This window comes from Rhipicephalus sanguineus, chromosome 5 (genome assembly GCF_013339695.2).
Source record: "Rhipicephalus sanguineus isolate Rsan-2018 chromosome 5, BIME_Rsan_1.4, whole genome shotgun sequence".
NCBI lineage: Eukaryota > Metazoa > Arthropoda > Arachnida > Ixodida > Ixodidae > Rhipicephalus > Rhipicephalus sanguineus.
The window spans coordinates 55,438,828-55,466,585 of record NC_051180.1 but is presented as its reverse complement, the minus strand read 5'-3'; the positions used below and the strand labels follow the sequence as shown (position 1 = coordinate 55,466,585).

The 27,758-nt window shown below is 47.4% G+C and overlaps 1 protein-coding gene across 1 annotated transcript in view; it reads right to left on the bottom strand.

The window, feature by feature from the left end:
- The window catches only part of LOC119393658 (mediator of RNA polymerase II transcription subunit 1), a 310,663-nt gene extending 283,369 nt beyond the window's left edge, over positions 1 to 27,294 (bottom strand). The window contains exon 1 of the mRNA XM_037660766.2: positions 27,237 to 27,294. Within this exon, the coding sequence (XP_037516694.1) occupies positions 27,237 to 27,254 (18 nt within the window). The 5' untranslated portion in view covers positions 27,255 to 27,294. The remainder of the gene's footprint in view (positions 1 to 27,236) is intronic.
- Between the last annotated feature and the right edge of the window lie 464 nt (positions 27,295 to 27,758).

Here is a 27,758-nt window from a genome sequence, read left to right as displayed (position 1 = left end):
GGGTTTTAAGCTTTCACAGGGCTTTTGGTGGCTTTTGGTCTCGAATGCCGCAAGGCGTTGGTGCGCCGTATGGGCGGCAAGCGGATGCCAGCGGGCCCAGTCGACGACATTGTGGGTTTGTGAAGAAGCTCGTCTCTTTTTTTTTTTTTTGCCTATGGGCATTCTGCAGTAAAGAGGCGGCGGCATTGTCGTCTTCGGTGTACGTGACCACTAAAAAAAAGGAAAAGAAAAAAGAAACTATTCGAACGTGCTGCACCAGTAGTAAAAAAAAACTGAAACGCTACTGCGAACAATGCGGAGTGTCGAGGTCTCCCTGTCGGACCTATGTTGGTGTCACGATCGAAAAATACAAAAAAACAAAAATGACACGTGCAAACGATTTGTCTGCTTTGATGGAAGCGCAGTAAAGAACAACAAAAGGAAAAGAACGGCGTTTTCTACACTGCCATCGTTGCAGCGAATGTGTCTGCTAGGAAAACGAGTCGGAGCGAGTTCCTCCCCGCGCGCGGCTGCTCTCGTCTCCATCCCTACAGTCACGTGCTCCCGCGTCACTGCCCCATTGGTTGACCTTGGGCAGACGCTCAGCCGCAGGAATTTCCAAGTTGCGAAGAAGACGAGCGTCCACCGCGCCTAAACTGAGGCGCGAATACCACTTCGGAGCAATCGTGCTAACAGGCTTAGACTGACACTGGTATATATAGCCATAGTATCTTAAGCCGCCGTCCAGTGCTGGTGGAGATATTTCTGTTCCGTATAAATGAACATTAAACATTAAGAGAATATGCGTAAATTTATGGTACGCTTGTAGATAGCCCTAAAAGAGACATATCTTTTAATCTAAACTCGCCGACGATCCAACGACATTTTAATCAGCGAGTACCAGTTATCATCTGGCACGCTGTGGTATGGGCCATGGGTGTTTCGATAACACATAACACCCTTAACTCCTAAAGGGTGTTTAGTTAGAGCATTACCCCTTAAAGGCAATTTTGCGGAAGGAAAACACCTTTACACCCTAATTTTTGCAAATTTTGGTTAGGCAAAAGGGTGTTTTGCTCGCTTGAAACCCCCTTAAGGGTGCGAAGTGGTTTACAGTGTATCCACTTGAAGCACGACAGGTGTCGCCATCAGTTAGGCAAATGTGCAGCGCAGGGCAGCGCACATGCGGATTATGAAAAGGGTCTATTTCAACGATTATAACATTTTTACAGACTGGACCGAGTACATACAACAATATAACGTCTAGTACAAGAAAGGTGAGAACACCATATGCAGTACACTCTTGTCATAAAGGAAACAAAAATGCCGCACCGCAGGGCAATTACGAAACGCATTGTTTTGAGCTGGAAGCGCGGCATGATTAAAGTCGGAAAGGGAGACGCCAGGACCACAACACAAAAGCTTCAGCGTTCCCCGAGTCGCTCGACCACGCCCGCGCACATTCATAGGAAAAATGACGAGTACCCACAGAGTGATGAGGAGTGCACTCCGGGCTGAAGGAAGCAGTGTGGACGATTGGTGACCGTAGTGGCCAAGGACCACAGTCACTTTGGTTGCCAGAGAGCGGCGGTTGTCTCCGCACCGGGCGAACGAGAGAGAAACTAACGGCTGCGCGCTGCCTAACACAAAAACAACCCAAACCAACCCGCGCACAACTTCACACCTCTGATGACGCCGGATGGGAGTCTAGAAGGTGCGGTCTCACAGGCGCTATAGCATGATACACACCCGGTCCGCCTTCGCTGACCGTAAAGCGGCCTCACTGGGCGAAGTGTCACTACACAACTGACTCGAGAGCGTCTTCTCAATCCCAAGTACCCTCTACAAGTTATACCTTCCGTTCGTTGCATCCTCGGCTGCGTTTCTAAACAGCACTGTTATAAAATAAAGCACCGTTTTATAAAGCCCCGTGTCAAACCACGCGCGCCTTTCCGAACTCTCCGTGGGCGTCCCTGTTGCCGCATTCAAAGCGTTACCTACGCCTTCGGCGCGAACGGTTGGGAGTCGACGTAACTCCTTCGCTAACTGCCCATCCGCCGCATTTTCCCACGTGCACGCGTCGCGTCCGGCTGCAGTTTTCCGTCGTTATAACGGCGGCAGAAACCAACGCCACCATTCAAGTAAGCGCAGTTGAGTCTCGAAGTGCCGAGGTGCTGTCCGAAAAGCCCACAGTCACCGCGAAGGGTTGCGGTAAGCTAAGATGCTACCACAGACAATAAAATTTCTCTTCGCGCATCCGCCCTGTCCGACAGACAAAAAGCGCGTCGCGTGGGAAAGCCATCCGAAGTGAGAGTTTCTCTCCCGCAAACGCACATATCAAACGGCCGCGCGGATTGATCATACCCTCACCCCTTCTACCCCGCTACCCCGCGCTCTCTTCATCCGGGTGACAGACGCCGCAGCACACGTTCGGCCCGCGCGCCACGCTCAACCGCGGGCCGAGCCCACGCCTCAACACTCCCTCCGCGGACCTCTCTTTGTGTTTGATTCCCGCGTTCGGCTTGGAATTTGGCAGCGCCGAGGGGACATGCACGCACACTGCAGGGGCCATGATTCATGCGACACACGATCCGTCCCCGGATCGTAAACATGCCCACCCTTTTATTCCATTTCGTTCTCTCCCGGCGCCTGCCTCTTTTTAGGAGACGCCGACGCTAATTTATGCCGCCGCCGTCCCTCCGTCTAACCGACCGACACTCGGTCACCCACCCGTACGCGCGGCCCAGACGCCGCAACGAGCCAACGACTCCCGGTATTGTAGCGCTCGCAGTGTTAGTGCACAGCTGGCCATCACGCGCCCAGACAGGTAGGCAGACGTCAGCCACTCAACCGCCCTCGGGTCGAAGGAGGGCTTTGCAGTGCGTTGCTGCCGCCGACGCCGCTGCAGCAGCAGCGGCAGTAGTAGCAGCAGCAATGCAGCGTACACACACACGCACGCGGCCACGAGCGCGCGCGTAGCGCGGCAGAAATCACCTGGCTCCCCCCGCCGGAGCCGCGTGGAGCGCGAACCCCGTCGTATAAAACGCTGCGCGGACAGGTTGCGACGGACGCGGTGATATACGTCGCGCGTGCGGCAGCCGCATGCACGGCTGCCACTGCCTGCCCCCGCCGTCGTGCCCGAAATAAAATCAAGAAGCGAGGCGCTCCGAAGGGTCCTCTCCGTCGCCCATGCCTGTGTGTGCGACGGCGCCGCTTATATGCGTGCCCGTCACGCGGCCAAGATCAAATGGCGCGTCGCCAAATTTACGTTCCGCAAATAGACTCGCACCCTCGATTCGGCGGCAGTGCAGCGAGCAGAGTGTACTGCACGTTGCCGCAGCTCCGCGGACAGGCCGTCGGTTCGGAAGGCCGCGGGACCTGCCGGCACGACACGCTAACACCGCGCGCCGCACGCATCAAGACGCGACAAACTGACGAATCGCGCGCTAATTGGGTGCCCGCGGGCTCCTGTCCAAGAGCGGGTTGAAGCAGCGGTGCGCGCATCAAAATTGTAGCACAAGGCTGGCTACTTACAGTGCGGTGTCGCGTTACTCCTGCCACAAGCCGAGCCAACGCGTGCTCTACTATTCACTTTGTCAAGATCTGCGGTGCCGGTTATAAGGAGCAGCAGCAGTCGCTGCGTGCGCGACGCTGTGGCTTTTCGTCACCTCGTAGGGACCGCGACAACTTCGAACGATACCCTTAACGTCGATTTTCTTCTTTAGCTTCGCGGTAGAAGCAAGTACGAACTGGCGAGCTTTCTTTTTGAAAAACCCGTAAGAACTTAGTTCGCACTTTCGTGTTCCAAGAAAGTGGATAAACCTTCCCCCTCGAGTTTCCGCACAACTGATTTAACATACATCTTTACTAAAATAGAAAACAAAAATGATACACTTGCTCGTAACTATATAGCCTAACAAGTGATTCTTATAGCGTCACTTGACAGTAATACATTCTAGCAAACTAGGAAGACGTGCGAAACGTCCTCTATAACCACTATCCTCTCACGTACACACTCTCATGTTTTTTTCGGCGATATACATGCACAAAAAGAAAAAAAAAACAATTTGTGAAATAAAAGCCTAAGCCGTCAGTTCGGCACCGCGCAACGTCACTCAGCCACGTCTGCAGCAGAGGAAATTTCGCCCAATATCGAAGGGCGAGAGCTATCCACGAGGCCAACTCGTCGCATGCGCAAGACACCGAGATGCCGTGACGCTTGAAGGACGAGCGGGTGCCCCGGCTCGACCTAATCAAGTCAATCAGTCTCAATTAATCACATACAGACTCAGCGGAGAGAGCACACGTAAGGCCACTTACACACGGCCGCGGTGCCACGGATTGCGTGTACGACCGTGCGCAGAGACATAAGCCTCGCCCGCGAAAGTAGGGGACAGATTAATCGAGCGAGGACCGCGCTCCTAGCCACCGGTTGCACACTCTTCACGCGCATCAAAGCGCGGCCAAGCGATGAGCTCCGTTGCGAAAGCACGTCGCTCCCGCGACTGCTACCGACTCGGCTGCTGTACGTACCTTCCAGGTGCGCAAACATTGTGTTTTAACTATAGCATAGTTAAACTTAGCGCGTCACGTACAGTTCGAAGCAGCTGTGTGGATGACAATTCATGTCCTATATATACGTCGAGCCCATCGAGTAATTCGACCATCGATTGCGCCCGTCGCAGCAACCGCGCAGTCACAGCGCGCCACCGAGAATGCCAATACGAGGCTCGATCCAGCGATATAGTTCAACACTGCTTTGCATTACTGTCATAGAGACAATCACTCGCAGTCTCTTTGTCTAGCCTTTGAAGTCGCAGTCTCTTTGGCTAGCCTTGACCACAGACCGATGTCGGCAGCAAACATTTTAGAATATCGTTCTGAGAAGGCATCGCGGATGAAGGCGGCGAAGGCATTTCTGAAATTCTTGAAGGCAACAGACTACCACAGGCGCTTATATACGAACAGCGATATTGTGTCTGTGAGAAGTGTGAGGTCGTGTGTGTGTGTGTGCTCCCCCTCTCCCTCTTTCTTCCTATATCTCTGTCTATATATATATATATATACCTCTAACGTTCCAACTCCCCTATTCCCTTCCCCAGTGCAGGGTAGCATGTCAGTTTTTCTGGACCGGTTAACATCCCTGCCTTTATTTCCTCTCTCCCTTCCATGTTTTGGTGATGCTTCGGTATTGTTCCCCTACCAGAGTGTTTTGATCGACTACCTTGATTCCAGGGGCGTAGCCAGAAATTTTTTTCGGGAGGGGTTCAACCATACTTTTTGTATGTTCGTGCGTGCGTTTGTATGTGTGCCTGTATATATACGCAAGCAAAAGTGAAAAATTTCGGGGGGGGGGGGGGTTGACCCCCCCCCCCTCCTCCTGGCTACGCCCCTGCTTGATTCCCTCGTTTGGTGTCTCTTGACTCCGAGGTTCGGCCACATGGATGTTCGCTTCGCCGTTCGTGAATTCCTTCACGTCTATTCCAGCCGACTGCATCGTTAACCCTCTCATATACTATTCAATTATCGGTGACCAATTCTTGAACGCCGCAGTTTTTTTTTTTTCACGTGAACATGTAATATCGCGTTTCAACATAATTTACTCTTTATCAATACTGAATTGCTATGTTTGATTACCACTTTGATCAGCCCATTCGATAACTGGCCAAAGATATATATTTTACTAAACAACGAATACTGCTACAATGACATCCAACCAGAGGTCAGCACGGATGGTATTCTTGGTATACCATCCGGTATATAAACGCAGCCGCTGTAGTATAGTCAAAGGTACGTCTGGAAATTGTAAAACTGACGAAATTAATGCCTGCGGCTTTGGGACAACGCGAGTCCGTTTATTGGTTCCTCGAGGACATATATAGGCGTGCGCACGGGGATATTTGAAGTACGAGCGCGTTACTAGGCAGGGACATAGGAAGACAGGGACAAGCGCTTGTTACTGCCTTTCTAGGTCCCTGTGTAGTTACGCGATTGTATTTCAAGTATTTTGACATAGGCTCGACACGCATGTCGGCATATGCTACATGACTCTCGAGCAGCCGCCTAGTTTCCCTCTAACGTAAAACACAGACTGGACTGCATTGCGCTGCGTACCGCGGTCAGTCGCTCTACGACCCACCGGGCCACGCGACGTCGCTTGGTGCGGGCGACTTAATTCTGGGGAGAAACCAGCCTCGCGTCCAGTCGAATAGCTTCCCGCCGTCAAGCACTTGAAATACGGGGCCACCGTAGATCGCTCGTGGCAGCACCGAAAGCAAGGCATGCAGCGTAATTGGGACTAGCCCCAATTACTGCCTTGTTGGGGAGTCCCATTATTGCGATAAGGCAATAATTGGGGCTAGTTGGTTCGCTGTTACTGATTGCGCATGCGCTGTATTCTTTTTCGGACAGCGCTTTTTAATATATGCGACCTATAGGGCAGCGCTTCGTGCGGCAAGACCCTTTATGTAAAGTACTGGCCTGGAAAAATGCAGAGCGCACAGGTAGTTCTGCAGACACTCTCGAGCGTGGTTTCTAGAATACTGCACGTGCAGTGGGCGAGTAGCGAGTCAGGTCTAGACGAATTAAGCCTTAACGTCATAATTAAGACGTCGCTAAATATTCAACGCTGTTGATATACTTAGGCCTTCAGCTGCTATGCGCACTTGATATGATGTGCCAAGGTAGCTGCAGAAAGGAACAGCAGCGATTAGGGCGATTGTGTTGAGTCATTGTGTTCAATTAGAACGAGTTGCGAATGTTGCTGACATCTTGAAGAGGAAAAAAAGCTACCGGAAACTGTGGCTGCTGACAGGCTCACGCCAGCCATCGCCGATTGCAATAAGGAGTTGCTTCATCTAGTTGAACACATAACCGGCACGAGCACAGTGGAACATCCACCGTTCAGAAGGGCTCACATTCGAAATGCCGGGGAGAGAGAGAGAGAAGGCGTAGGTAAACGTGCAAGATACAGAGGGCTTTAATAAAGGAAGAAGAGATTAAGGAGAGATAAGCGAAGTGTTATCCATCTATAGGTCACACAAGCAGGCTAGGAGACCAATTGTCACCGCTTTGTTTCGCAGCTGATGTCAGTAAAAACCATGTTGATTTCTGCCATGTGTTTCATACTCTTATGTCCAGTGTTCCACATGTTGCGATCCCGCAATGTGACATATTTCCGCTGTGGCGAATAAAACCGGGCCCCGGTGAACAGTGCAATGTGTTCAGTATAGAATACCCGAGCCAGACAGCATTTATTTTCAAAGGGACACTAAAGGCAAATAACAACTTACGTCATAGTGAAAGGTCAGTGGTGAGAACGTCTAAAACGTCAATATTATCAACAGCCGTGCTCTAGTAATGGATAAATTAAGCTAAATGCAGGACACGATGTGCGCCCCGGGTCGGGCCTTTCGAAAATGATCCCGATGACGTCGAGAGTCCAGAGTACAATTAATGATTACCATTAGTAATCAAACTAGTTGCGATAAGAAAAGAACCTTCCATGCATCACAAGACGTAATAAGATGCTGCTTGTTCGTTTCTGTTTAATTCATGGAAAAAAAGAACCTCTAGGCGTTACCATGGGGAACGGCGCAAGTGGTTCAGAAGTTGTTTTCGTCGAGCAGCGCGTCTTAGTGGTAGTTTCGGTACCACGCACTGCTGCGTGTCCTTGGCTCTCGCTATTTTCGCACTGTTGATACTCTACTGCTGCTGCTGGCCAAGCTAACCTCCGTTACAGTGAACTACACAGTTTCGGAGTGGCCCGTGGCTGGGTCTTGGCAAATTTGATGGCCGCTGTTGCGCAAGAAACCGCAGCGTCGGCGGCCGGGCAGTAAAGGCGGGCAACGTTGGGCACGGCAACTGCTACTTCAGGCCTGTTAAGGCGGGTGATTTGAAGTGAACTAACGCCATGCGGACCACTAAAACGTGATTTCATTTCAAAATAAGCATTTCCTTGGCACGAAACAAGCACCATGAGGTTTCTGGAACGCTATTTCAACAATCAACGTCGACTTAATATTTGCCTTTAGTGTCCCCTAAACACTGCCATCGTGCTTTTAGTAGCACTTCCGCAGTAATCTATAGCATCCACGCACTTTTCGAAATAGTGTGCCGCAACATGTCACGCAAGAACAAAGAAAAAAAAAAGAGAAACGGAAACGGCGAACGTCGGCCCACGAATACCTCAAGGAGACAGAGAACGACCATAAAAACCATGACTACGCAAATCCGCCGCCAGAGATCGGCACACCGGTACTTTTCCTCTGCGTGCAGCACATACACATGCACACAAAAACAAAGGGCGCCACTCATGTCCGCGAGCATGCATGGTGGATAAGCGGGCGTTACGAACTAGGCGTGGGCGTCGAGAAGATAGCCGCGGGCTCCACGACGCCGCTACGGGCGATGCGGCATTTTTAATGTGTTGCCGGCCGCGCATGGAAAGCTGCCAATTTGGCAGATGCTGTGTTTACCCTTGACGGTGGCGCAACGCACCCCTCCCCTCTTACTAGACTCCACCCCCACCCTATCACCCAATCCCTCCACCACAGCCGCAAGAGCAAGAGAAAAGCTCCGGCCCACCACCGCCCGCAGAGGCCGCATATGCGTTTCAGCTGCACTCCTCGAGGCGATGACAGCTGGGCGATGACAGCTGAAGTGCTGGACGCAAAGTGACGATCCTTGGTCGCTCAACAGATCTGCATCACACCCCCTCGCGAGGGCTACTGGGAGATGCGCCTATAGGAATCGCACGAATAGAACGCAAGCAGCACCCGAGCCAACGACCAGCGACGGCACGCCGAGGAGACTGCCAAGAATCCTTCACAGGCGACACAATGAAAACGTGCCAGGGTTAGAAATCCGAATGCAGTCGTTCGAAATGTTCGAGCTCCTGAAACGCAGAGCACACACTAACACGTCCACGACGAATAATCACGAAGACAACAACCACGACCTTTTTCGCTGGTAAGCAGCCAAATATTGCGCATTACGACGCAAGGTCAGTGCCAGGAGGGGGGGGGGGGAGGGAGGGGGGGCAGTCGTTCTCCTCCATTCTGAAATCTTATCTTGCACCTTCTGACTCGGCTCCAAGAGCCAGGAGGTAAATACAGTTAAACCTCGATATAAGGAACTTCAGTAAAACGTAACTCTCGATATAACGAAGTATTTCACTTTCCAGAACTTAATGTCCGTACAACACCATGCATTTTGAGCCTCAATATAACGAAGCGTGTTCTCCGTGATTTCAACATAACAAAGTTCCAATGCAGCCCAGAAAGACAGGGGCGAAAAGTTGAAACTTCTGCTGGGGCCAGTGGACATGTGGTTGAGTTGCACGCTGTTTTTGAGAACACTTATTTTATATTACCACAGTGCGTTGGACCTGCATTTCTTTCGGTTTCACCCGTGACGTTCCGCCGCTGGGAATACTACTTCTTCGCCGGCGCAGCATGAAGCCGCGGTCGCCGGATTTCAGGTTTTCAAGATTTTTTTTTTTTTCCGTTTATTGAATTTAGCTTTTTTTTAGGGGCGAAGCACCTTAGGGTCTCGGCGTGCATTGTGCATCACCGTCTGCTGTCGCGGCGTGCATCGTTGTCTGCTGTCGGGACGGTCCACTTGCTTGAGCGCAAGAGAGGGCGCCACCGCCTCAGCGCTCGCCGTTTGGCGAGAGAGCGAACGGCGCGTTGACTATAAACACGCTCTTTCTGCGATGAACGCTGAACTACCAGCTCGCAAAGAACGAGAACGCACCCACGCCCGCGAGAGACAACGACGCAGGCAGGGTCTGCTACCGAGTTTGATTAAAAAAAAAAAAAAGAACGAAAGAGCGCAGCACGAACGTTCCCAGGCCATCCCGTATGTATAGGCACTGGATCTTGACCTGCAATGTGCCGGTGGGAGATTTTTCTTGCGCGTAGTTGAACCATAAAGATTCGCAGCGTGCACGTTAACTAAAAGCGGACTGCAGTGTAGGTCTCTGTGTCTAATCTTTCTTCTGTCTCTCTTTGCCCATTAGCAGTTATTTTGTTGTGGGAAACACCGGCGCACACTGCATGCTTCACCACTCCACAGGTTTCAGGTTAGTGGAGCTGAAACACCCTTTCCTACATGCTTCGCCCCTCCCCAATTTCTTTTGTTGTACTGCCGTATTGCTCAAATATTCTTCCGGCACTTTCCGTGCGAAAAAAAAAAGAATCCTTCGGCGACTATTCTTTGCTTACAAGGTCTAATTTCAATTTAACGAAGTTTCGATATAACGAATAAATTGCTAATTTTACCGACTTCGTTATATCGAGGTTTAACAACACTTCCTTCTAGGGCGCCCCTGACCATTCTCGACCATACGGCGAAGGATCCTGGGGCGTCACACTTTAAAGGGACACTAAAGGCAAATATTAAGTCGACGTTGATTGTTGAAATAGCGGTCCAGAAACCTCGTAGTGCTGCTTTTGTGCCAAGGAAGTGCTTATTTTGAAATAAAATCACGTTTTTAGTGGTCCGCATTGCGTTAGCGCGCTTCAAATCTCCCGCCTGAAAATACGACTCTCCTACGTCACTGCTGCCGTGCCCAACGTTGCCCGCTTTTACTGCGCGGCCGCCAACACTAGTGGCAGCCGAGCGGAAGTAGCGGGACCCACAGTAGCAACAACGGCGCTGCGGCAAGGACTTGCTCGGATGGGCACATTCAAAGCCGTCACCAAGTTGCGGTTGGTCTCGTAATCCTCAGTACGAAAGTGCAGCGAGCACACATGCAGAGGTTTTGACTGTTTAGCACACTGGCGCAATGGCATGACACTAAGCCACTTCGAGCGTAAGGGTTCATTCCGCGGCACCCAGCGAAAAGACACACCGGTTTCTTTGCTGCAGCACTGGCGTTGTGCACCATTCGGGCATCCGGCAATATCACACGCATGCGGCATTTTGTCGAACTTTCTGTCAGAGCGACTTTCACGAGCGCGCAAAACACGCACGGCAGTACGCGATCCCGAAACTACCACTGAGACGGGCGAGGCACAGTTCGGCGAAAACAGAACCTTTTAACCACGCGCGCCGTTCCCCATGGCAACGCCACGGAGGTTTTGTTTTCCATGAATCAAGCGGAAACGAACAAACAGCATTTTATTACGTCTTTTGATGCTCGGAATGTTCTTTTTTTACTGCTGCTAGTTTGATTACTAGCGATTTATTGTAGGCCGACTTCCATACGTCATCGGGATCACTTCGAAAATGTCCCACTCGTGGCGCTCATCATGTGATACATTTAGCTTAATTTCTCGGTAAGTAGGGCACTGCTGTTGATAATATTGCCGTTTTAGAAGTTGTCATACATTGAGCTTTCACTCTGACATAAATTGTTATTTGCCTTTAGTGTCCCTTTAAACACACGTGCAAAGACACGACGCGCTGTTATGACTGTCGCGTATCGGACTTAATTTGATATTCATTAGAGCATCCTCTGTTACAACTTACGAACAATCAAAGTCAGGAGAACCCTTGACATGCACATGTACCAGAACAACACGTGTGACAAAAGTAAAGAGATATATCCACGTCAACGATTAATATCGAACAATGAAGACAAAGCGAACAGATTCGGGAGGCGACGCAAACACACACGCATGCTGAGTATGAATGACGTCATCCAGACGGGCTAAGAGACAATGCGAATCTAGATCGTTCAATCTCACGACAGGAGAGCATGTACGTCATGTAAGCGATATACATTACAAAAAAAAAAACGCGACAAAGAAATTAAAAACAGCGCTGAAGAGTACAGATAGAATACAATAGCGCGTGATGTTTTGCTGCAATAAAAAAAAGAAATGAGTACAGACATGCCAATCTATATACACTGAGACAGCACGCAACGTTCCCTCATTTCTATGTACTTTATCAGGAAACGATGACGTGTTATACAGCAGCGCATATGCTCGCAAGTGCGTCGATGGCAGCAAAAAGAATGCAGAAATAAAAGCGCCAAGTCGCAAAAGCTATAGATAAATACAGATAACGCCTGGTTATCGCCTGCGTCCAGGAGGACATAAAAAATTCAGTAAGGACATAAAAATGTCCTTACTGAATTGCAAACTCTGATAACTCGTATTTGAAGGTGCGAGATGAAAATGTTCAAAGTGGAGCACCGATTAAGCGAGATATTGGTGTTAAAAAGCATTGACACTATGGTAGAAAAAGCTAATTTTAGGCTAACGGACTCATGAGTCGACTCACACCGGCTCACTCAGACTCAGATCGAGCCGTGAGGCTGAGTCTGAGGGAGTCCGAGTGAATTATATTTTGATAAGTCTGAGTCCGAGTGAGTGCGGCTGAGAAAAATTATAGTGAGTCTGAGTGCTAGTGAGTCCGGATGAGGAAAAGTTTGGTGAGCCTGAGTGAGCCCTAAATGCAAGGTATGTTTCATGAGTGATTCTGAGTGAGCTGCACATTTTTTGCCCACCTATGCTCTTTGGTGGCAAGTTCTGTACAGCAGGAAGAATGACGTCGCAAAAGCAGGCCGAAATCTCGGACACGTTTCTTTTTTTTTAATAGGGCAAACAGCCACACGCTATCCCATGAAATTTTCCTCTTTTTTTTTTTTTTTCAGCGAAACGGCTGACAGAGAGAGACGCGACCTCTTTGAGACATTCATTAGTCTTCACAGCCTGCATCTGACGCCGGTGTTCACACGTGCGGCACAGCATAAACTAGTACCCTACAAGCGCTATTATCGACTGGATTGTATGTAAGAGGGATTTAAAAAGTTGGTGCTGGGTAGGATTCAATCAATCAATCAATCAATCAATCAATCAATCAATCAATCAATCAATCAATCAATCAATCAATCAATCAATCAAAGATCTTTATTTTCACCAAAAACAAAAACATTTACGGTGAAAAAAGTGGCCGGGAAAAAAGCTATCCAATGACAGCTTGACAAAGCCCCAGCCACCCATCGGCGGTGAAACGACAGGGTACAGCACTTGATAAAAGTAAAAAAAAAATGCATATTAATAGTTGCTCAACAGTTACACAATGATATTGTAGTGCATTCATTACGGGCGCAGGTGCACTATAGTTTTAGAAGGTCACATATAGCTAATTATGCTGATTATACACTTGCTAAAAGTAAATAGAGGAAGACAACAGATTAGGCTCAAGCAACGGTCGCAGCAGACGCAACCAAAGCGAACCGATAACTGGCAACGCTTGCCCGTCACGTGACCAGGGCCCTGTTTATCCTTCAAATTTTCTGCGATTAGACTTCAGGATTGTCGCGTAACGCGCCCTCCTAGTACTTCGCTTCCTCCGTGGCAAATAGTATCAACCCAACACGTGATCCGCACGTCAGAGAGCGCGGTATCTACATGTTTAAGGCAGCTCATCGTAACCGACGTTCACAAGCATATACGTGGTCTCTGAGAGGTCATGTGTTGGGCCGAAACTTCGAGCCAAATGCGTGAAGTCCACGGCTTCGCAGACAGCTCGCTGGTCAAGACTCGCTGTGCGACGTATAATGCGTTTTCCTTAGTTTATTCATTTGTTCATCCGTCTCCGATGTAACGTCACATCCGACACGGTCAATACGTATCGATTAGGAATTCGACTACTGACGAATGAATTTTTTTTTCTGGCTCACACATTATTTAACTTCCAGCTGACATATCGTTAAAGGGGCCTTATACCCGCTTTATGTCACGAGGCGCGACCACGTACGGTAAAGGCCAAGCACCAGCGAGAATAGTGGCTATAAGAGAATTATTGCATTAGTATAGAAGCTTGTGCGAGTTGGTAGGGATTCATAGATGGACATGTGTGCGCGTCACGATGTTTTTGACAAGGACGAAATGAAGTTAATTGAAAAAAAAAAACGGAAAGATAGAATTATCTCTTTCCGTTTTTTTCATTAAACTGTAGTCGTGAGTTTGCGCCTGTCACGTCTACTTCATTTCGACCTTGTCAAGAACAATGTGAAGCGTACACATTTCCATGTATGAACAGAAATATTCCTACCCCCTCTTTATCCTCCTATCAATAATATCAGTGAGGGTGTTTATTATTATTATTATTATTATTATTATTATTATTATTATTATTATTATTATTATTATTATTATTATTATTATTATTCGCGGCAGAAAGGCATTGAGAGGGATCAACCGTCTCGCCGGGTTCCGATTCTCTACTTTCCAATTATTTTGCGAGCTACACGGCGCTCGACAATCGCATTTTTTTTTTCCCCTCGGGGGTGGCTCAACCGGCGATGAGTTTACACACACACCACGCTGCTTGCACAAATAAAACACAGACAGCGTGCTCGCGCATCCATTTTTACTCCGCTCAAAGGCATTCAGCGCGCGAACAAGTTACACAACGCGCACGGCGCCGCACTCGATCGTCGCGCGCGAATATCACACCGGCCAGAGAAAGAAACGCGCGGCGACGCGCAAATTACGCAAATGGGCCGGAGCGCCATTCTGTCGCCCATTGCCCAATGCGGGCAAACAAACACTGGCAGTGCGTGATTACGTGGCCCATTCGTTTACATAACTCTTCGCCGGCCAAAGCGCGCTCGCACACACACACGCGCTGCTCGCGAACCGGCCGTCGATCGAAACTCGGGCCGCTGCGCGCGACATAGCGCGGGGATCGCTTCGACGTATAACACCGCTTCCGAGACGCGGTTTCGACAATTTCTTGAAAGTGATGCCTCGCAAGGTGTTGCGTCGAGCGATTCGATATTCATGCATTTACGTATCGTATTCATTCGCGGGCTCCAATTTGGAGCATCGTGTCCCCGGTGGGCGGTCGGATCATATATATATATATATATATATATGTTAATAAAAGGTTTCCATCATAGCTGTTCCCTACACAACCCGTCATTGTGTAAGATACATGTTACAAAAGCAAGCCCCTCCGCAACCTATTCTTTGATTGCATCAATTAGACCCCCCCCCCCCTTTAACCTATCATGCAATGAACTTGCACAGGATGATATGTATACGTGGTCGCCGTCGCATTTCCCACCGCAGCGTGAGAGCACGTGTTGCGGTTACTGCGGGAAAGATCAGTCCCAGGAACCTGTTGTGCTTGCACATTTAATCGACAGCCGGCGAGCATGCCTTGGATCGGCGGGGAGGTGGTCGGCGAGGTTGCATTCGAATCTCGAAACCTGGTAACAGTGGCGTAACAGACCGCAGAACTTTGTGTCCGTGTGCGCAATATTACACAAACACTAGCACTACGTGCGAGTTGCTATTACTATTATTGTTATTATTATTATTATTATTTGATACACGTATGCAAATACCTCTGGACGCAGGAGAATAGGGAGAGAGCAGGCTGACAACTTTCGGGAGGAGGGAAAGAGATGGAGGAAAGCTAGATAGGAGTGCAGAAAGCTTTCATTTAGGGGGGGGAGGGGTCAATAAAATCAACTGAAGAAAAAGAAGATGGCTTGCGCCTTCTAGTCGTCTTAAACGCATCAGGGACTGTGCGACTCTCCCATCATACGTTTGGATACACGGAACAATTACGGCAAAATAACACGATGGCCACGTGTAAAGATTGACGTAGAGTGCAGTACGTGGTCCCAAAAAAATAACTATACAAAGGTGTAAATAGGCTAGCTGAAACAATTGTTTTACTTTTCATAATATCAACAATTTATTGGTTAGATATAAATTTCAATAATTACGACTTCCAGCCCCGTTGCCACTACACAGGCAACATTAAAAAAAAATTGCAGTGGCTTATCTCGGCTATATGCCAGGACATACGTAGCGTTAGCAAAGGTTCAGCTGATTATTCTTAGCTTTCCAGATTGTCTAGGATTATTAGCCTTCTGTTCATTCTTCGTACTCTGAACCGCTAATTGCCAGGCAGCTACTTCGGGATCCGATGAGATAAGCTTCTCGGCTCTTCTGCGCCGTTGAGCAGCATTTGCGCTCTCCTTCTCCATGGCGTTGCCCACCTGCAAACGCCAGACAGAGGCGCTATCAAGCGGCTCTAGCGCAGTGTGAGACGGCGACTGCACAGCGAATGCCAATAGCTGCGCGCGCGCCGGCGCCAGTGTGTCTGCCATGGCTACGATGTCACTCCTCTCGAATGCGCAGACCAGCAGCGGCGAGTCGCGCGCAGCGGTGGCGGAGCCTGCGCGCGCGCCGGCGCTAGTGTCTGCCGCGGCTACGACGCCACTCCTGCCGAACGCGCAGACCAGCAGCGGCGAGTCGCGCGCGGCGCTGGCGGAGAGCGCGTGATATGCCGGCTCCGGTGAGCCAGCTGTGTGACATCACTGATCCTCGCGCATGCGCAGCACGGCTCATGAGGATCCACGCGAAATCGGCTCCGGCTAGGCAAGTGTAGCTAACGCTACAAAAATCTGTTCTCTCAGTTTACGTACACCTCCATTTTTCTCTACAACGTTATTGCGAATAGCAAGAAGCCTTTGTCACTGCACTGGAATGTTAACATAATATCACAATATTTTTTTGGTGAATTTCTTATTAGCAGTGCCTAAATGTTAGGCATTTTTAGGCAGTAAATGTCCTGTGCAACAAAGCTTCAGTCGAAGGCGAGTACACTTCCCATTACGCACAATGAACCTGAAAATTCATCTTATGCATAGCATTGGCTGTCGCTGAGATAAAGGAACAAACATTTAAAGAATTTACATAGTACAATAGCGCAAGAAACACAGGGACACAGGCAAGAGAGACGATACAGGCTTTTCCCTTGCCTGTGTCGCTGTGTTTCTTGCGCTATTGTACTATGCATTCGTACCAACTAGCTCAGCTTTCAGTACTACTGAAAGAATTTACGCTTTGAGAAAATTGCTCCACAAGTGGAAAAATGGCTTTATTACATGAGTAACACGCAACAAAAACAAACGAATGAAGTGATTCAATAAGCGCCAGCTAGATGGTGATCATCAGAACTACTTTCCTTTCTTTGTTTGGTGTCTTGCCTTCTGGAGTTCTTTTTGTGACCTGCCATGGATTCCTTTACAAAAAGTAATATTGATGCGAGTCAATGTTGTGTAACCTTTACAATGACTAATATCATGACAGAGCTCCAAATTTCAATTACCATAGGGCATTGCATACGACAATGCCGATAAAATGAAGCCAGAACCTAGCAGGGCTATTTAAGTCAAGCCGGTGCCTGAATGTATGTAGTATTTTACAACAGCCAAGCATATCCACAGCTGTTTGCACCGACAGCTTCTCTTTGTGACAGTAGATCAAAGTCAAGCAACGCGTTGCCATTTTCAGTAAATGCCACCATATCTTCAATACACGGGAGCACTAGCAAGCTTTGAAGAGCGCCCGTTGTGAACGCTGAACCGCGCATTGCCCGCACTGCTGGGATTCGTTATGGGTCAATGCGTACCAACTTCCTCAGAAGACTCTTCTCAAAAACATTCTTTTAATTTAGTCATCCCATGTGTTTCAAGTTGTAGCCCCCATACTATAAGAGGAACTCTGTGCCCCAACAGGATGCCTAAAAATACCACATGTAAACAATGTGGTGCATGCCGTTTGTCTGACGGGAGGAGCCCAACACTCATTTGTTGCTTCACTCCCCTCATGAGAGCTATATTTGGAGGTGATCAGTGACAAAGGAGTTACAATCAAACTATTACATGTGGCTGCAAACACTATCAAGAGCAAGTGATGTCTTGTCCGAGTGCATACCTGCCAAGTTTGGAGAAACGGAATGCGGGAGATCTACTCAACGGAGGGGGGGGGGGGGTATAAAGTATGCCGGTGGGGGGTACTGCGATACTGTCGTCGCTTGCTTACCAGTTATTTCATTGGGCAAGGGACCATAAGGGGCGCCGTTGAGACAGAGACGGTCGCAAGCGCTGGTGAACACGCTATCTCGACAGACATCGGTAACGGCTACCCTTTTAAGTGCTGGGCTCTCCACTTAAAGCAGTAGTGACACAAATTTTTGAAGGCGAGATAACTTGTGGGATAGATTTCTGTGTACACAAACGCATCATCTACGAAATATTAACGGCTGATATAACCTATAACACATTTAGGATCAATTTTTAAATTGCGTGTAGCGCATCTGTACGCGAAACGTCCCACCTCGCGTCACAGTGACGCACGGGGCGCGCAATGCACTGGACGCGCGGGACAAAGCTGGATTTCCGGGAGATTTTCCTATGATCCGTACAACCGGGAGAAACGTTCAAAATCCGGGAGACTTGGCAGGTATGCGAGTGTGACTTAGGATTCGGGACAGTCTCGAGAAACACTGCATCAAGGCATTTTAAATCGAAGAGATCCACTCCAACAAGCTCATGCATTGCTCATCTTGCTGGCGTAGTGAACTTTCTGTAGAACGCTAGGACACTGAGATCCTCATTGGAGCCGACAGCTATTGCAAGTTGTGAAGAGTGAACTGAGAAACCTCCAAGGACCCCTGGCTGCAGTGAGCACTGATATTGGGTTGACCCAGCCAGACCCAATTTTCCAAGAGGCCTCTGCAGTGTTTTGTTCTATGGTAGTAGTCCTAGGCACCGGTACCATCAATGAGGGTGTCGGAACAAAATGCTTTTCATGTCGGTTTTAGTTTCATTCCACTAAAAAAGTTCCATTCTGTTTCTGTTCTGGAAGAAAAAAAAAGAAAAAAAAATGTTCCGTAACGGTTGGTAATGGTACACAAAATTAAATTTGAAATTAAAGTAACGATAAAAAGTAGTAGATAAGAAAAATGAATTTTTCTCATAAGTGAATTAGGAATTCCCTGAGCAGGCTGAATGCTTTGGGTCGAGGGAGTGAGCATGATCCGAGAAACAGAACGTCATTGAGTCTGATATGCGAAACCGCTGTTATGATAAAACGAATTCCAGCGCCGACGATGCCCTCTCCTTGCTGCTCTGTGTGACTGGCACAACAAGGTCCTCTTGCGTTAATATAAACAGATCCGGTTGGCACTCTTTTCGTTTCTCGCAAAATTTCAATGCATGTTTGCTTTAGAATCCCCACCTGAGATATGCGCTAATACTGTCCCTTGAGATATAAATTAATGCTTGTGTTGCATGATCTCGGTTGTTCTCGGTTGTTCACAGCAAAAGCTGGAAGAGCGGCGTTTCTAAAGCACCGTTCTAAGCTCTCTTAGGGCTACTAATACAAGTACACTAGCAAGGTACCCACTACGCCATAAATCACAATTTTTGTGAAGTTCGGAAGCACCTACTAAGCCATTATCCGTCATTCTGCGGAGAAGCGAGGCACCAGCTACACGTCTGTAAGCATTATATGCACTTTGTTGATGCGACGACTGATGACGAAGAATTATGGCTCAGCCCTTTGTAATGGGTTGGAAGCTTTAAACGGCCCACCAGTTATGTAATTTGCATTAGGTGACGCCCGGTCGCTATGTCCCTCTCCCGTCATGCTGTATAACATACGTTGTCATGGGAGAGAGACGGGGGGGGGGGGGCGAAGAACTTTACTGAGACCCTGAGGAAATTGATCATGCGCTCATGGGCTTCCTTGGCAACCAACAGAAGTGCACTTGCGAGGAACCCACTACGCTATAAATCATTGTAATTTTTTAGAAGTAGGGCAGTAGGCACTGTGCCATTTTTCGTCGTTCTACAGACAGCCGTGGTACCTGCTGAACGCATGTAAGGCATTATGCGCACTTTGTTGATGCTGTGCCCGATGACAATGAATAATTATGGCAGAGCTCTTTGTAATGGGTTGGAAGCATTCAACACCGTTCTCGTTGCGCAATTGGCATTTTGTGACGCCTGGTTACAGAATTCGCGTTGTGCGACGCTTGGTGCTTATTCTACTCTTTTACCACGCTATATTGCATATGCTAATGTGGTTCCTTCCCGACATGAAGCCTGTATAGGCCCTTTTTGCAAAGCAGTTTCAAGCACCGGCATGGCTCAGAGGTTGAATACTGGGATCCCACGCAGAGGGCCCAGGTTCGAACCTCGTTCCATCCTGGAATTTTTTTCTTTATTTCGTTTTTTTTTTCTTATTTCGAGCGATAGTGGTTACGGACACCGGCGGCGGCGGACAACTACGGCGCCAAAAACAGCCAGTGAAATGATCTCATAACAGCTTTCGCTGTAAAACCGAAAAATATTTCGGTTTCACTCCAGGAAAAAATATTAGACAATGTTTCGGTCACGTTTTCGTTCCTGTGAAAAATTGTTTTTTTTTCGTTTTTGGTTTTCGTTCCGTTCCGACAAACTGCCATTAACAAGGCCTTGCCTAGCCTCTTCCCTGAACTTTGGTTTTTCTGAGAGCTAGCAAGCCTAGTTATTTCAACAAATGTGTCAAGCAGGATATGAATGAGTAAGACGACATTTTACTCATTCACTGAATTTTTCCAATAGGCACCATGGGCAAAGTCCGCCTTGGAAGCTTTCAGACCAGCTTCTAGAAAGCAATGCAGCAGCTGCATGACAGCATCTCAGCAAGCTGCTTTGGTGTCTTATATCAAAAAACGAGCGAATGACTGAGGATGAAACGCACATCCCGAGCTATATGGGGCAAGGTCTCACCAAAGGGGTGCCCACAAATGAGGCTTACAGCATAGAGGTATGGGCTTATTACACATGACACTTTACTGTTCTACGACCTGACCACGCCATGAACTAAATGCAAACTGAATTCGATGCATCCACAATGGCACAGGGCTGCATGTCTCTTGATACACTGTCGAAAGGTCCGAGCCAGACCTGCTTCGGCTATTCCTTAACTTCTGTCATCACGCTACTGTGCCCGCTGCCGACATTAAGACATTAGAACAATCAACTTTTCTAATATTAGTAAATTACTCTCACAATTACAGAGTCATCACGCTTGCCACAAGACGACGCTTGGTAAGCAAGAAAATGCACAAAAAGAAACTACGGGTGGTGATGCCACCTCCAAATTCGCGCACCAAACACTGTGACGTAATAGATTTTAATGGTGTTTGCTGGGTCCTACGCAATACCTAATCAGTATACATTATATATTTGAAAGCCTTTTTAACGCGCTAGCGTTGAAGAGCTTGTTTTGCAGAAATTGCAGTGTCGGTGCCGTTGGTCGTTAGCGAAAAATGAGCATTTTCCGTAAGCGAAAACTTGAGATAGATGCAAATAAATAAATGATAAAAAACTTCGGCTCGAGTGGGAATTGAACTCAGGCCTTCAGCGTGGCAAGCAGGTGTTCTACTACAGAGCTGCGCCTGGAACTGCTTTCGAAAAAGAAAAAACCTATACAAATGTCATGTAATGCAAGGCGTCTCCTTAACTCATGTAATGTTGCGTGGTAGAAGCGTATTGTGCCACGCGTCAAGACGTGAATTGCACAACGAGCAAGGTGTTTAAAGTCCCCCCATTACAATGCGCTCAGACATATTTAGTCATCGTCATCAGCAAAAGCATCAACAAAGTGAGCAGCTGCGCAGGTTCGCCTGTTGCCTTATGGACGCACAGTGGGTACTTCACCGATTCGCAAAAGGAAGAATTATGGCATAGCGGGCACTTCGCAACTGTACTTGCAGTAGACATTCTAGGCTAGCTTTAAAGAGGCCCTTCAACACTTTGTCAGCGTGAACAGAAAATGCTGCCGATGGGTAGTCGAGGCCCCTGAGAACACACGAGCCAAACATTATCATGCAGCACGTGGCCTGGAATTTACGATTAATTCCCAAAGTCAGCCAGAAATCGTTCCCTCTTTTTTGTACAAATGATGCCATATACCCAAATGACCGCACCATATACCCAATTTCACGTCCATTGGCTGGTTTGAGCATCGCGAGATGCATCATTACCACAGCGGCCGCAGGAGGCTGCCATGATAACGTGCGCTCCCGATCACACTGAAAGTAAGCCACGCGTTCAAAGAAAAAAAAAAGAAAGAAAAAGTGCTCCAGGTAGTGATGCAGAACAATCGATGGTACTATCGATACTATCGATAGCCAAGTCACCATTTTTCACCATCGAACTATGGATGGTGAAAAATACTATCGATAGCATAAAATCAACAGCACGGACTCACTGTAGAATAACCTTGGTTCCCTGCGCGCGTGGTACATAGTGGAGCCGGAGGAGCAGGCTGGAGGGCAAGAAAGGTGACATACTTGTGTTCTTCACCAGTGTGCTTTGCTGACACATGATTGTAAAGTCAAACAGTTCAGCTGTAGTGGAAAGGATGCCTTCACATGTGGTGGGACTGCGCGGCTTCAAATAGATATTGCATTTTATGATTTTAAAATAAAAAAATATCAAGAAGTTAATTGTAAGGTGTAACTGGTTGCTTTTGGATACGAATTTATTGATGGATATATACCGCCATTTTCACTGCGGAAATAATTCATTTCTCTGCCGAAAATTGCTCATAAATTAAGCGAAGCTGGTGGTACGCTATCGTAAATATTTTGGCAATGTGGCTGGCCAGCAACCGCATCATTATTCACACCACTGTCGATAGTGATGCCACGTGGTTGTGACGACGAAGAATGCGGCAGCAAGACTGGGAAATACAGAGCTCTTCATTTGGGCGAACTTGTGCCCAGGAAATCAAAACTCAAAATACAAGCGATATATGCTGCGCACTGATAGCGGCCAGAGCAGTCGTCAGCCGTTGAGCAATCTGATCATCGGTGGAACGCGTCGTCGTTTATACATCAGTCATCAAACTTCCCAGCGTTATTGCTGGTGCTCGCGTATGCTCTCGCATAAACTTGACTATTCGCGTCCGGCGCGTAATCTTAACAGAATGATCTCAAACAATTATGAAGCTTCTCAAACATTACGGCGCGGTCTGCGTCAAACGTTGCTAACAGTCTTTGTTGGTGAAACCCAAATACGTCAAAACAAAGCAATAAACACGCGTGGCAGAAATATCGCTATAGTAATATTAGCGATGGTACTACCGATTGCACTATCGATAGTTTGTCGATAGTAGCACTATCGATAGTTTGTTTACACTATCGACAGTTTAAAAAATACTATCGATACTATCGATAGTCAATTTACCGATAGTTCTGCATCACTAGCTCCAGGTCATGACGCATTTCTTGTTCCATGTCAGATGCTCCCCAAAGGTGCTGAAGATCAAGGACACTGTGTGATTATTGCACTGTGAGAAAGCTACAGAGCACATTTTATAAAAGTTTCGATTGACTATAAATCACTTTTTGGTCATGTTTTTCAACTTCAGAAAAAAGGTAAAAGTTTATTTACAATGCTCATGAAGCAATGTGGTATGGCAGACCCCAGCACTACACTTCCACCAAGATTTACAAAATTTGTATGACAGCTGGCTGCTTGATGATAGCCCTCTTTGTCTAGCTCATCACTAATGGTATAATAATAATAATATCTGGTGTTTAACGTCCCAAAACCACGATATGATTATGAGAGAGGCCGCAGTGGAGGGCTCCGGAAATTTCGACCACCTGGGGTTCTTTAACGTGCACCTAAATCTAAGTACACGGGCCTCAAACATTTTCGCCTCCATCGAAAATGCAACCGCCGCGGCCGGGATTCGATCCCGCGACCTTCGGGTCAGCAGTCGAGCGCCATAACCACTAGACCATCGTGGCGGGGCACTGATGGTATTAATTGCACATTTTTATCTTCCCTGGCAACAACAGCTCTCTTTAACTTTAGCCGTGCCTTTAGGCATAGTGCAATATGAACTTATTGAGTTTTCTATTAATACTTTGGCTTTTGACTTTTCTTTGCTATCTGATATCACATGATGTCTCTGCATTGCACCAGTTCTTGTATTGCTTCTACAATTTTTCCGTGCATTCAATATACACGATAGCACTACATTGTTACAAGAAGAAAATACGAGGACAAAAAAAATATATTTACAAGCTGCTTACAATGTATACAGCAGGATATGAATATGAATAGATTGGCACAAGGCACGGCATTGCTAATGTAAATATAAAAGCTGTAGAATTAATGTGGTATTGGTAAACGCCTGCTGTACTTGGCCAAATTTGAGACGGGTATTTCTTGAAAAAGGATGTACGCAGCCGACTCACCGACGTGCGAAAACCCTCAAGAGATGGAAAGCCGTAATTTATAAGACCCCATTCTTTACCAAGGAATGACAATAAGATAAATCATCTTCAATGGTTGCTGACAGCACAAAAGCTCGACTAAACAGGCCTCCTTATAAGCCAGAAAAAGAAACAATGAATACACACCACACCGAGACTCCAAAGCATTCGGCGAAATAAATGAAGATGTACACAGCCACTTCTCACTTCCAAGTCAGTCAGAATGATATGTCTGTATGGATTAGGCATTCATGCACTCAACTCCATAATGTAAAACGAAAATGCCTAGAAAAAAAAAGGTAAGGCAGCTTCGTACTAGTGGTGCAAAGCCTGAAGGATGTGCAGAGCTGGGCAGCCTTCTTTGTTTCTGTTCAGTTTTCTATTTCTTTTTCCATTTTTTTTCTATTTATTTCTTCCTCTCTCTTTCTATTTCTCGATTGCTTCCTCTTTTTTTTAAATTTTTATACGTGGTTTTGCCTGTGTTATGCCAAGTGACGACAGCATACGACAGCCCGGGCCTCTAATGTGCTCCACACTTATCATCATCAAGGCGCTGGAAGAACAAGAGGAAGAAGACTTCTCCTTGGCGCGAACGTGCACTCACTTATCATCATCAAGGCACTCAAAGAACATGAGGAAGAAGACTTCTTGGCGCAAGCATGCGCTCAATATGTTACAGATGGCTATGCTATTAGTGGCTTACGCCAAGCTACGACAGCCCGGGCCCCTAAAGTGCTCCGCTCTTATCATCATCAAGGCGCTCGAAGAAGAGGAAGAAGACTTCTTGGCGCAAGTGTGTGTGCAATATGCTACAGATGGCTATGCTATTCGTGGTTTTGCCTGCGTTACGCCAAGCTATGACAGCATACAACAGCCCAGGCCCCTAAAGTGCACCGCACTTTAAAAATCTAGTTCTTGAAGCTTCATGAACCATGTTAGCAAGCATTTTCTAATGAACAGTACTTTTATATGTACATATAAATGGCACAAAGGCAGTTATTAAGAGCCTTTTTTCTACCAGCTATAAATAGAACCACCCAATCTAATATCTGGATGCAACTTGAATCTTGCTGTCTTTCTTGTCCTGGAAATGCCCAAAGATGCATTCCATTGCGTCTCACATCCCCAGAAAAATGTCGGCACTTAAGACATGACATGCAGAAAGCAAAATTTGCAAATGTTCAAGGTGAAAGCATCAAGCCTCTTTGTTCAATCAAGCTTTCCGAAAAGTTTTATTAATCCGCAAGTCATTCGCATGAAAGGTCCCCGATGGTAGTGCAAGCCGGCGGTGTGAAATGAAAACTTGCCTTTTATGTAATAACGACAGCCTTTTTTTTTATAGCATGATTTGGGCTGTTGTATGCGTTATCATTTGCATAAACTGAAGTAACCGCACACAGGTCATCCAAGGCAGGGACAAGCTTTGCTTTCTCCTTCCCACTGTTTCTGCATCTTGATATTATTGAAGAAAGAAAATGTCAGCTTCAACTGAAGTGAGTGTACTCAATTCCATTACATGAACTAACCTACACCACCCAGATTAGGCAAAGTAAACGTCTCAAACTTATCTGCCTTTCTCCGGAGAATGACTGCAGTATGAAGTGTAGTACAATGCCTAACATCAGGAACGAATGGGGGACATAATATTCAGACAACACAGTATGTCAGAGAGATACACTGATGCACTGACTAAACTGAACAGTTTCTTGGTGTACTTTAAAGGCATGCAAAATGTTAACATGACATACTATAGTGAATAACAAATACGTAGCGTACATAACTTTGGTGCGGTTCAATCAATCAGGTGGTAAAGGGTGCTCCAGTGTTATTGCTTTTCGTTATGCTGTCCTAATTATCAGCCAGCCTCCGGAAGATATTGTTCCTGGCCTATACAGTCGGTACTTCCTATGAGAATAAGTGTGGATTACGTATCCTATGCGAATGCGATTGAATGTATACTTATTATCGTTTTTCGCGCCTGAAACCAGTTCGGAGTAGCTTGCATACCGTCGCGTTTATTCCATCCCCGCTTTGTGCGAGTCTCTTATGATCAGTCACTCACACGTTATCCCCAGCAAACCAGTACGACCTTCATGTTGGACCAACAGCCTAAATATCACAAGGCTGCGGCGACCAAAACGTCATTTTTTAAACACCGCGCCAAGTATTGGTCGTTTGTAAAAGCACGACGATACGGCAGGAATGGAAAATCAATATTTGTTTCCTTGCTGCGCCAGACCTTTAAATACAACGTAACAACAGCCCGGACTTCAACGCACCAACAGCCCGGAAGAATCGCGAGAAAGCGAACTGTCTTGTCCTCCCCCCCCCCCTTTTTTTTTTACGTATAAAACAACGCGCACACGGTATTCATATTACCGTTTAGGAACGCTTTTGATTGTACAATCGGGCGTCCCAAACAAAGCCTTAAACGCACACAATGAAAGTAATGGCCCAGCACTACTACAGACGCCGTTTCCAGAGCTTTAATCAACGAAAGCAGACTCTACGAGAAGGCCAAGGTTAGATTAAAACGAGACCACGTAACAAGACATAGACGAGCTAACACAAACAAGCGCGACAGAATAGCCCGTACGGCGAAGAAGAGCCACGGCGTAGCGAAACTTGTACTCGAACCCGCTCCAGCTCACCGCGCGGCAAAAGGGAAAAAAAAAAAGAAAAACAACGAGGCACAAAGATGAGCGGCGCGCGGAGCGATAGAAGTAAAAACAAACACAAAAGAAAACACGCTTTCAAGGCTAAGGCCGGCGAGGCCTTGAAATTCAGCGCCGAGATAAAAGCTTCTCTTTTCGTGTGAGTGTTTATAAACAGCAGTGGTGGACCCACACGGTGTGCGCCAAAGTGGCCCACACGCTCGGATCGCGGCTTTCGAGCGCCAAATTTTCGCCAGGCAACGAAATGGCGGCCAAATATTTTTCCTCGTGAAGCGGCGGGCACCATTGAAAACAGGACCAAACTCTCTTCCCCCTTTCACCCCCCTTCTCCCTCGGCGGTACGTGTACATCCCTCGAATCGGCCACTTTGAAATTGAAACATTTCAATGGAAATGTCTCGTTCCGGCTGGATTTTGTCATCAGAACGGGAGGAAGTCACTCGTAGATTACTTTGATGCAGTAATCCCATTTCAAAATCACCTTATGACAACGCTGAGCACTAAAATAGATCGGTTGGTATAAAAATGGACTTACCTCGCCTCCATGAGACATGGCGATTGCGGCGCCCTCTTTCTTTTTGACCTTGAACAGCGGAAGCTGCTCTGGCTTAGCTTCACCTACCAAAACTAGTTTCGTATCTACGTTAAAAAAAAAAAAGCCTCGTGTTAGTTGTTTATTAATTATAAAAATTAAATATACACTTAACGTGCAGTTCAGTTTTGTAAAGCTTACACGTTCAATTTCTTGTACAGCGTAGGTTCTTTAGTTTTTAGTGTTTTTTGCGAACTTGGATTCTCTTGGCTCCTCAATCGCCTCAATCTCTCTCGAGTCGCAGCCACTGCCATTGCGCGGTTGGGCGTGAGTGTGAGTAGTGTGAGGGTGTGAGTGCAGTGAGTGCTCTGTGGTGTGGTCAGTGTTACGCCAAGGGTCGCTGCACCTCCCCGGCCTGCAACCGTTGCGGGGACCCTGAGACCCTCGAGCACCTGCTCTGTGCCTGCCCTGGTTTGGCACAGGAACGCTCGAGGGTCACCACGGCCTACAGGAGACTGGGCCTAC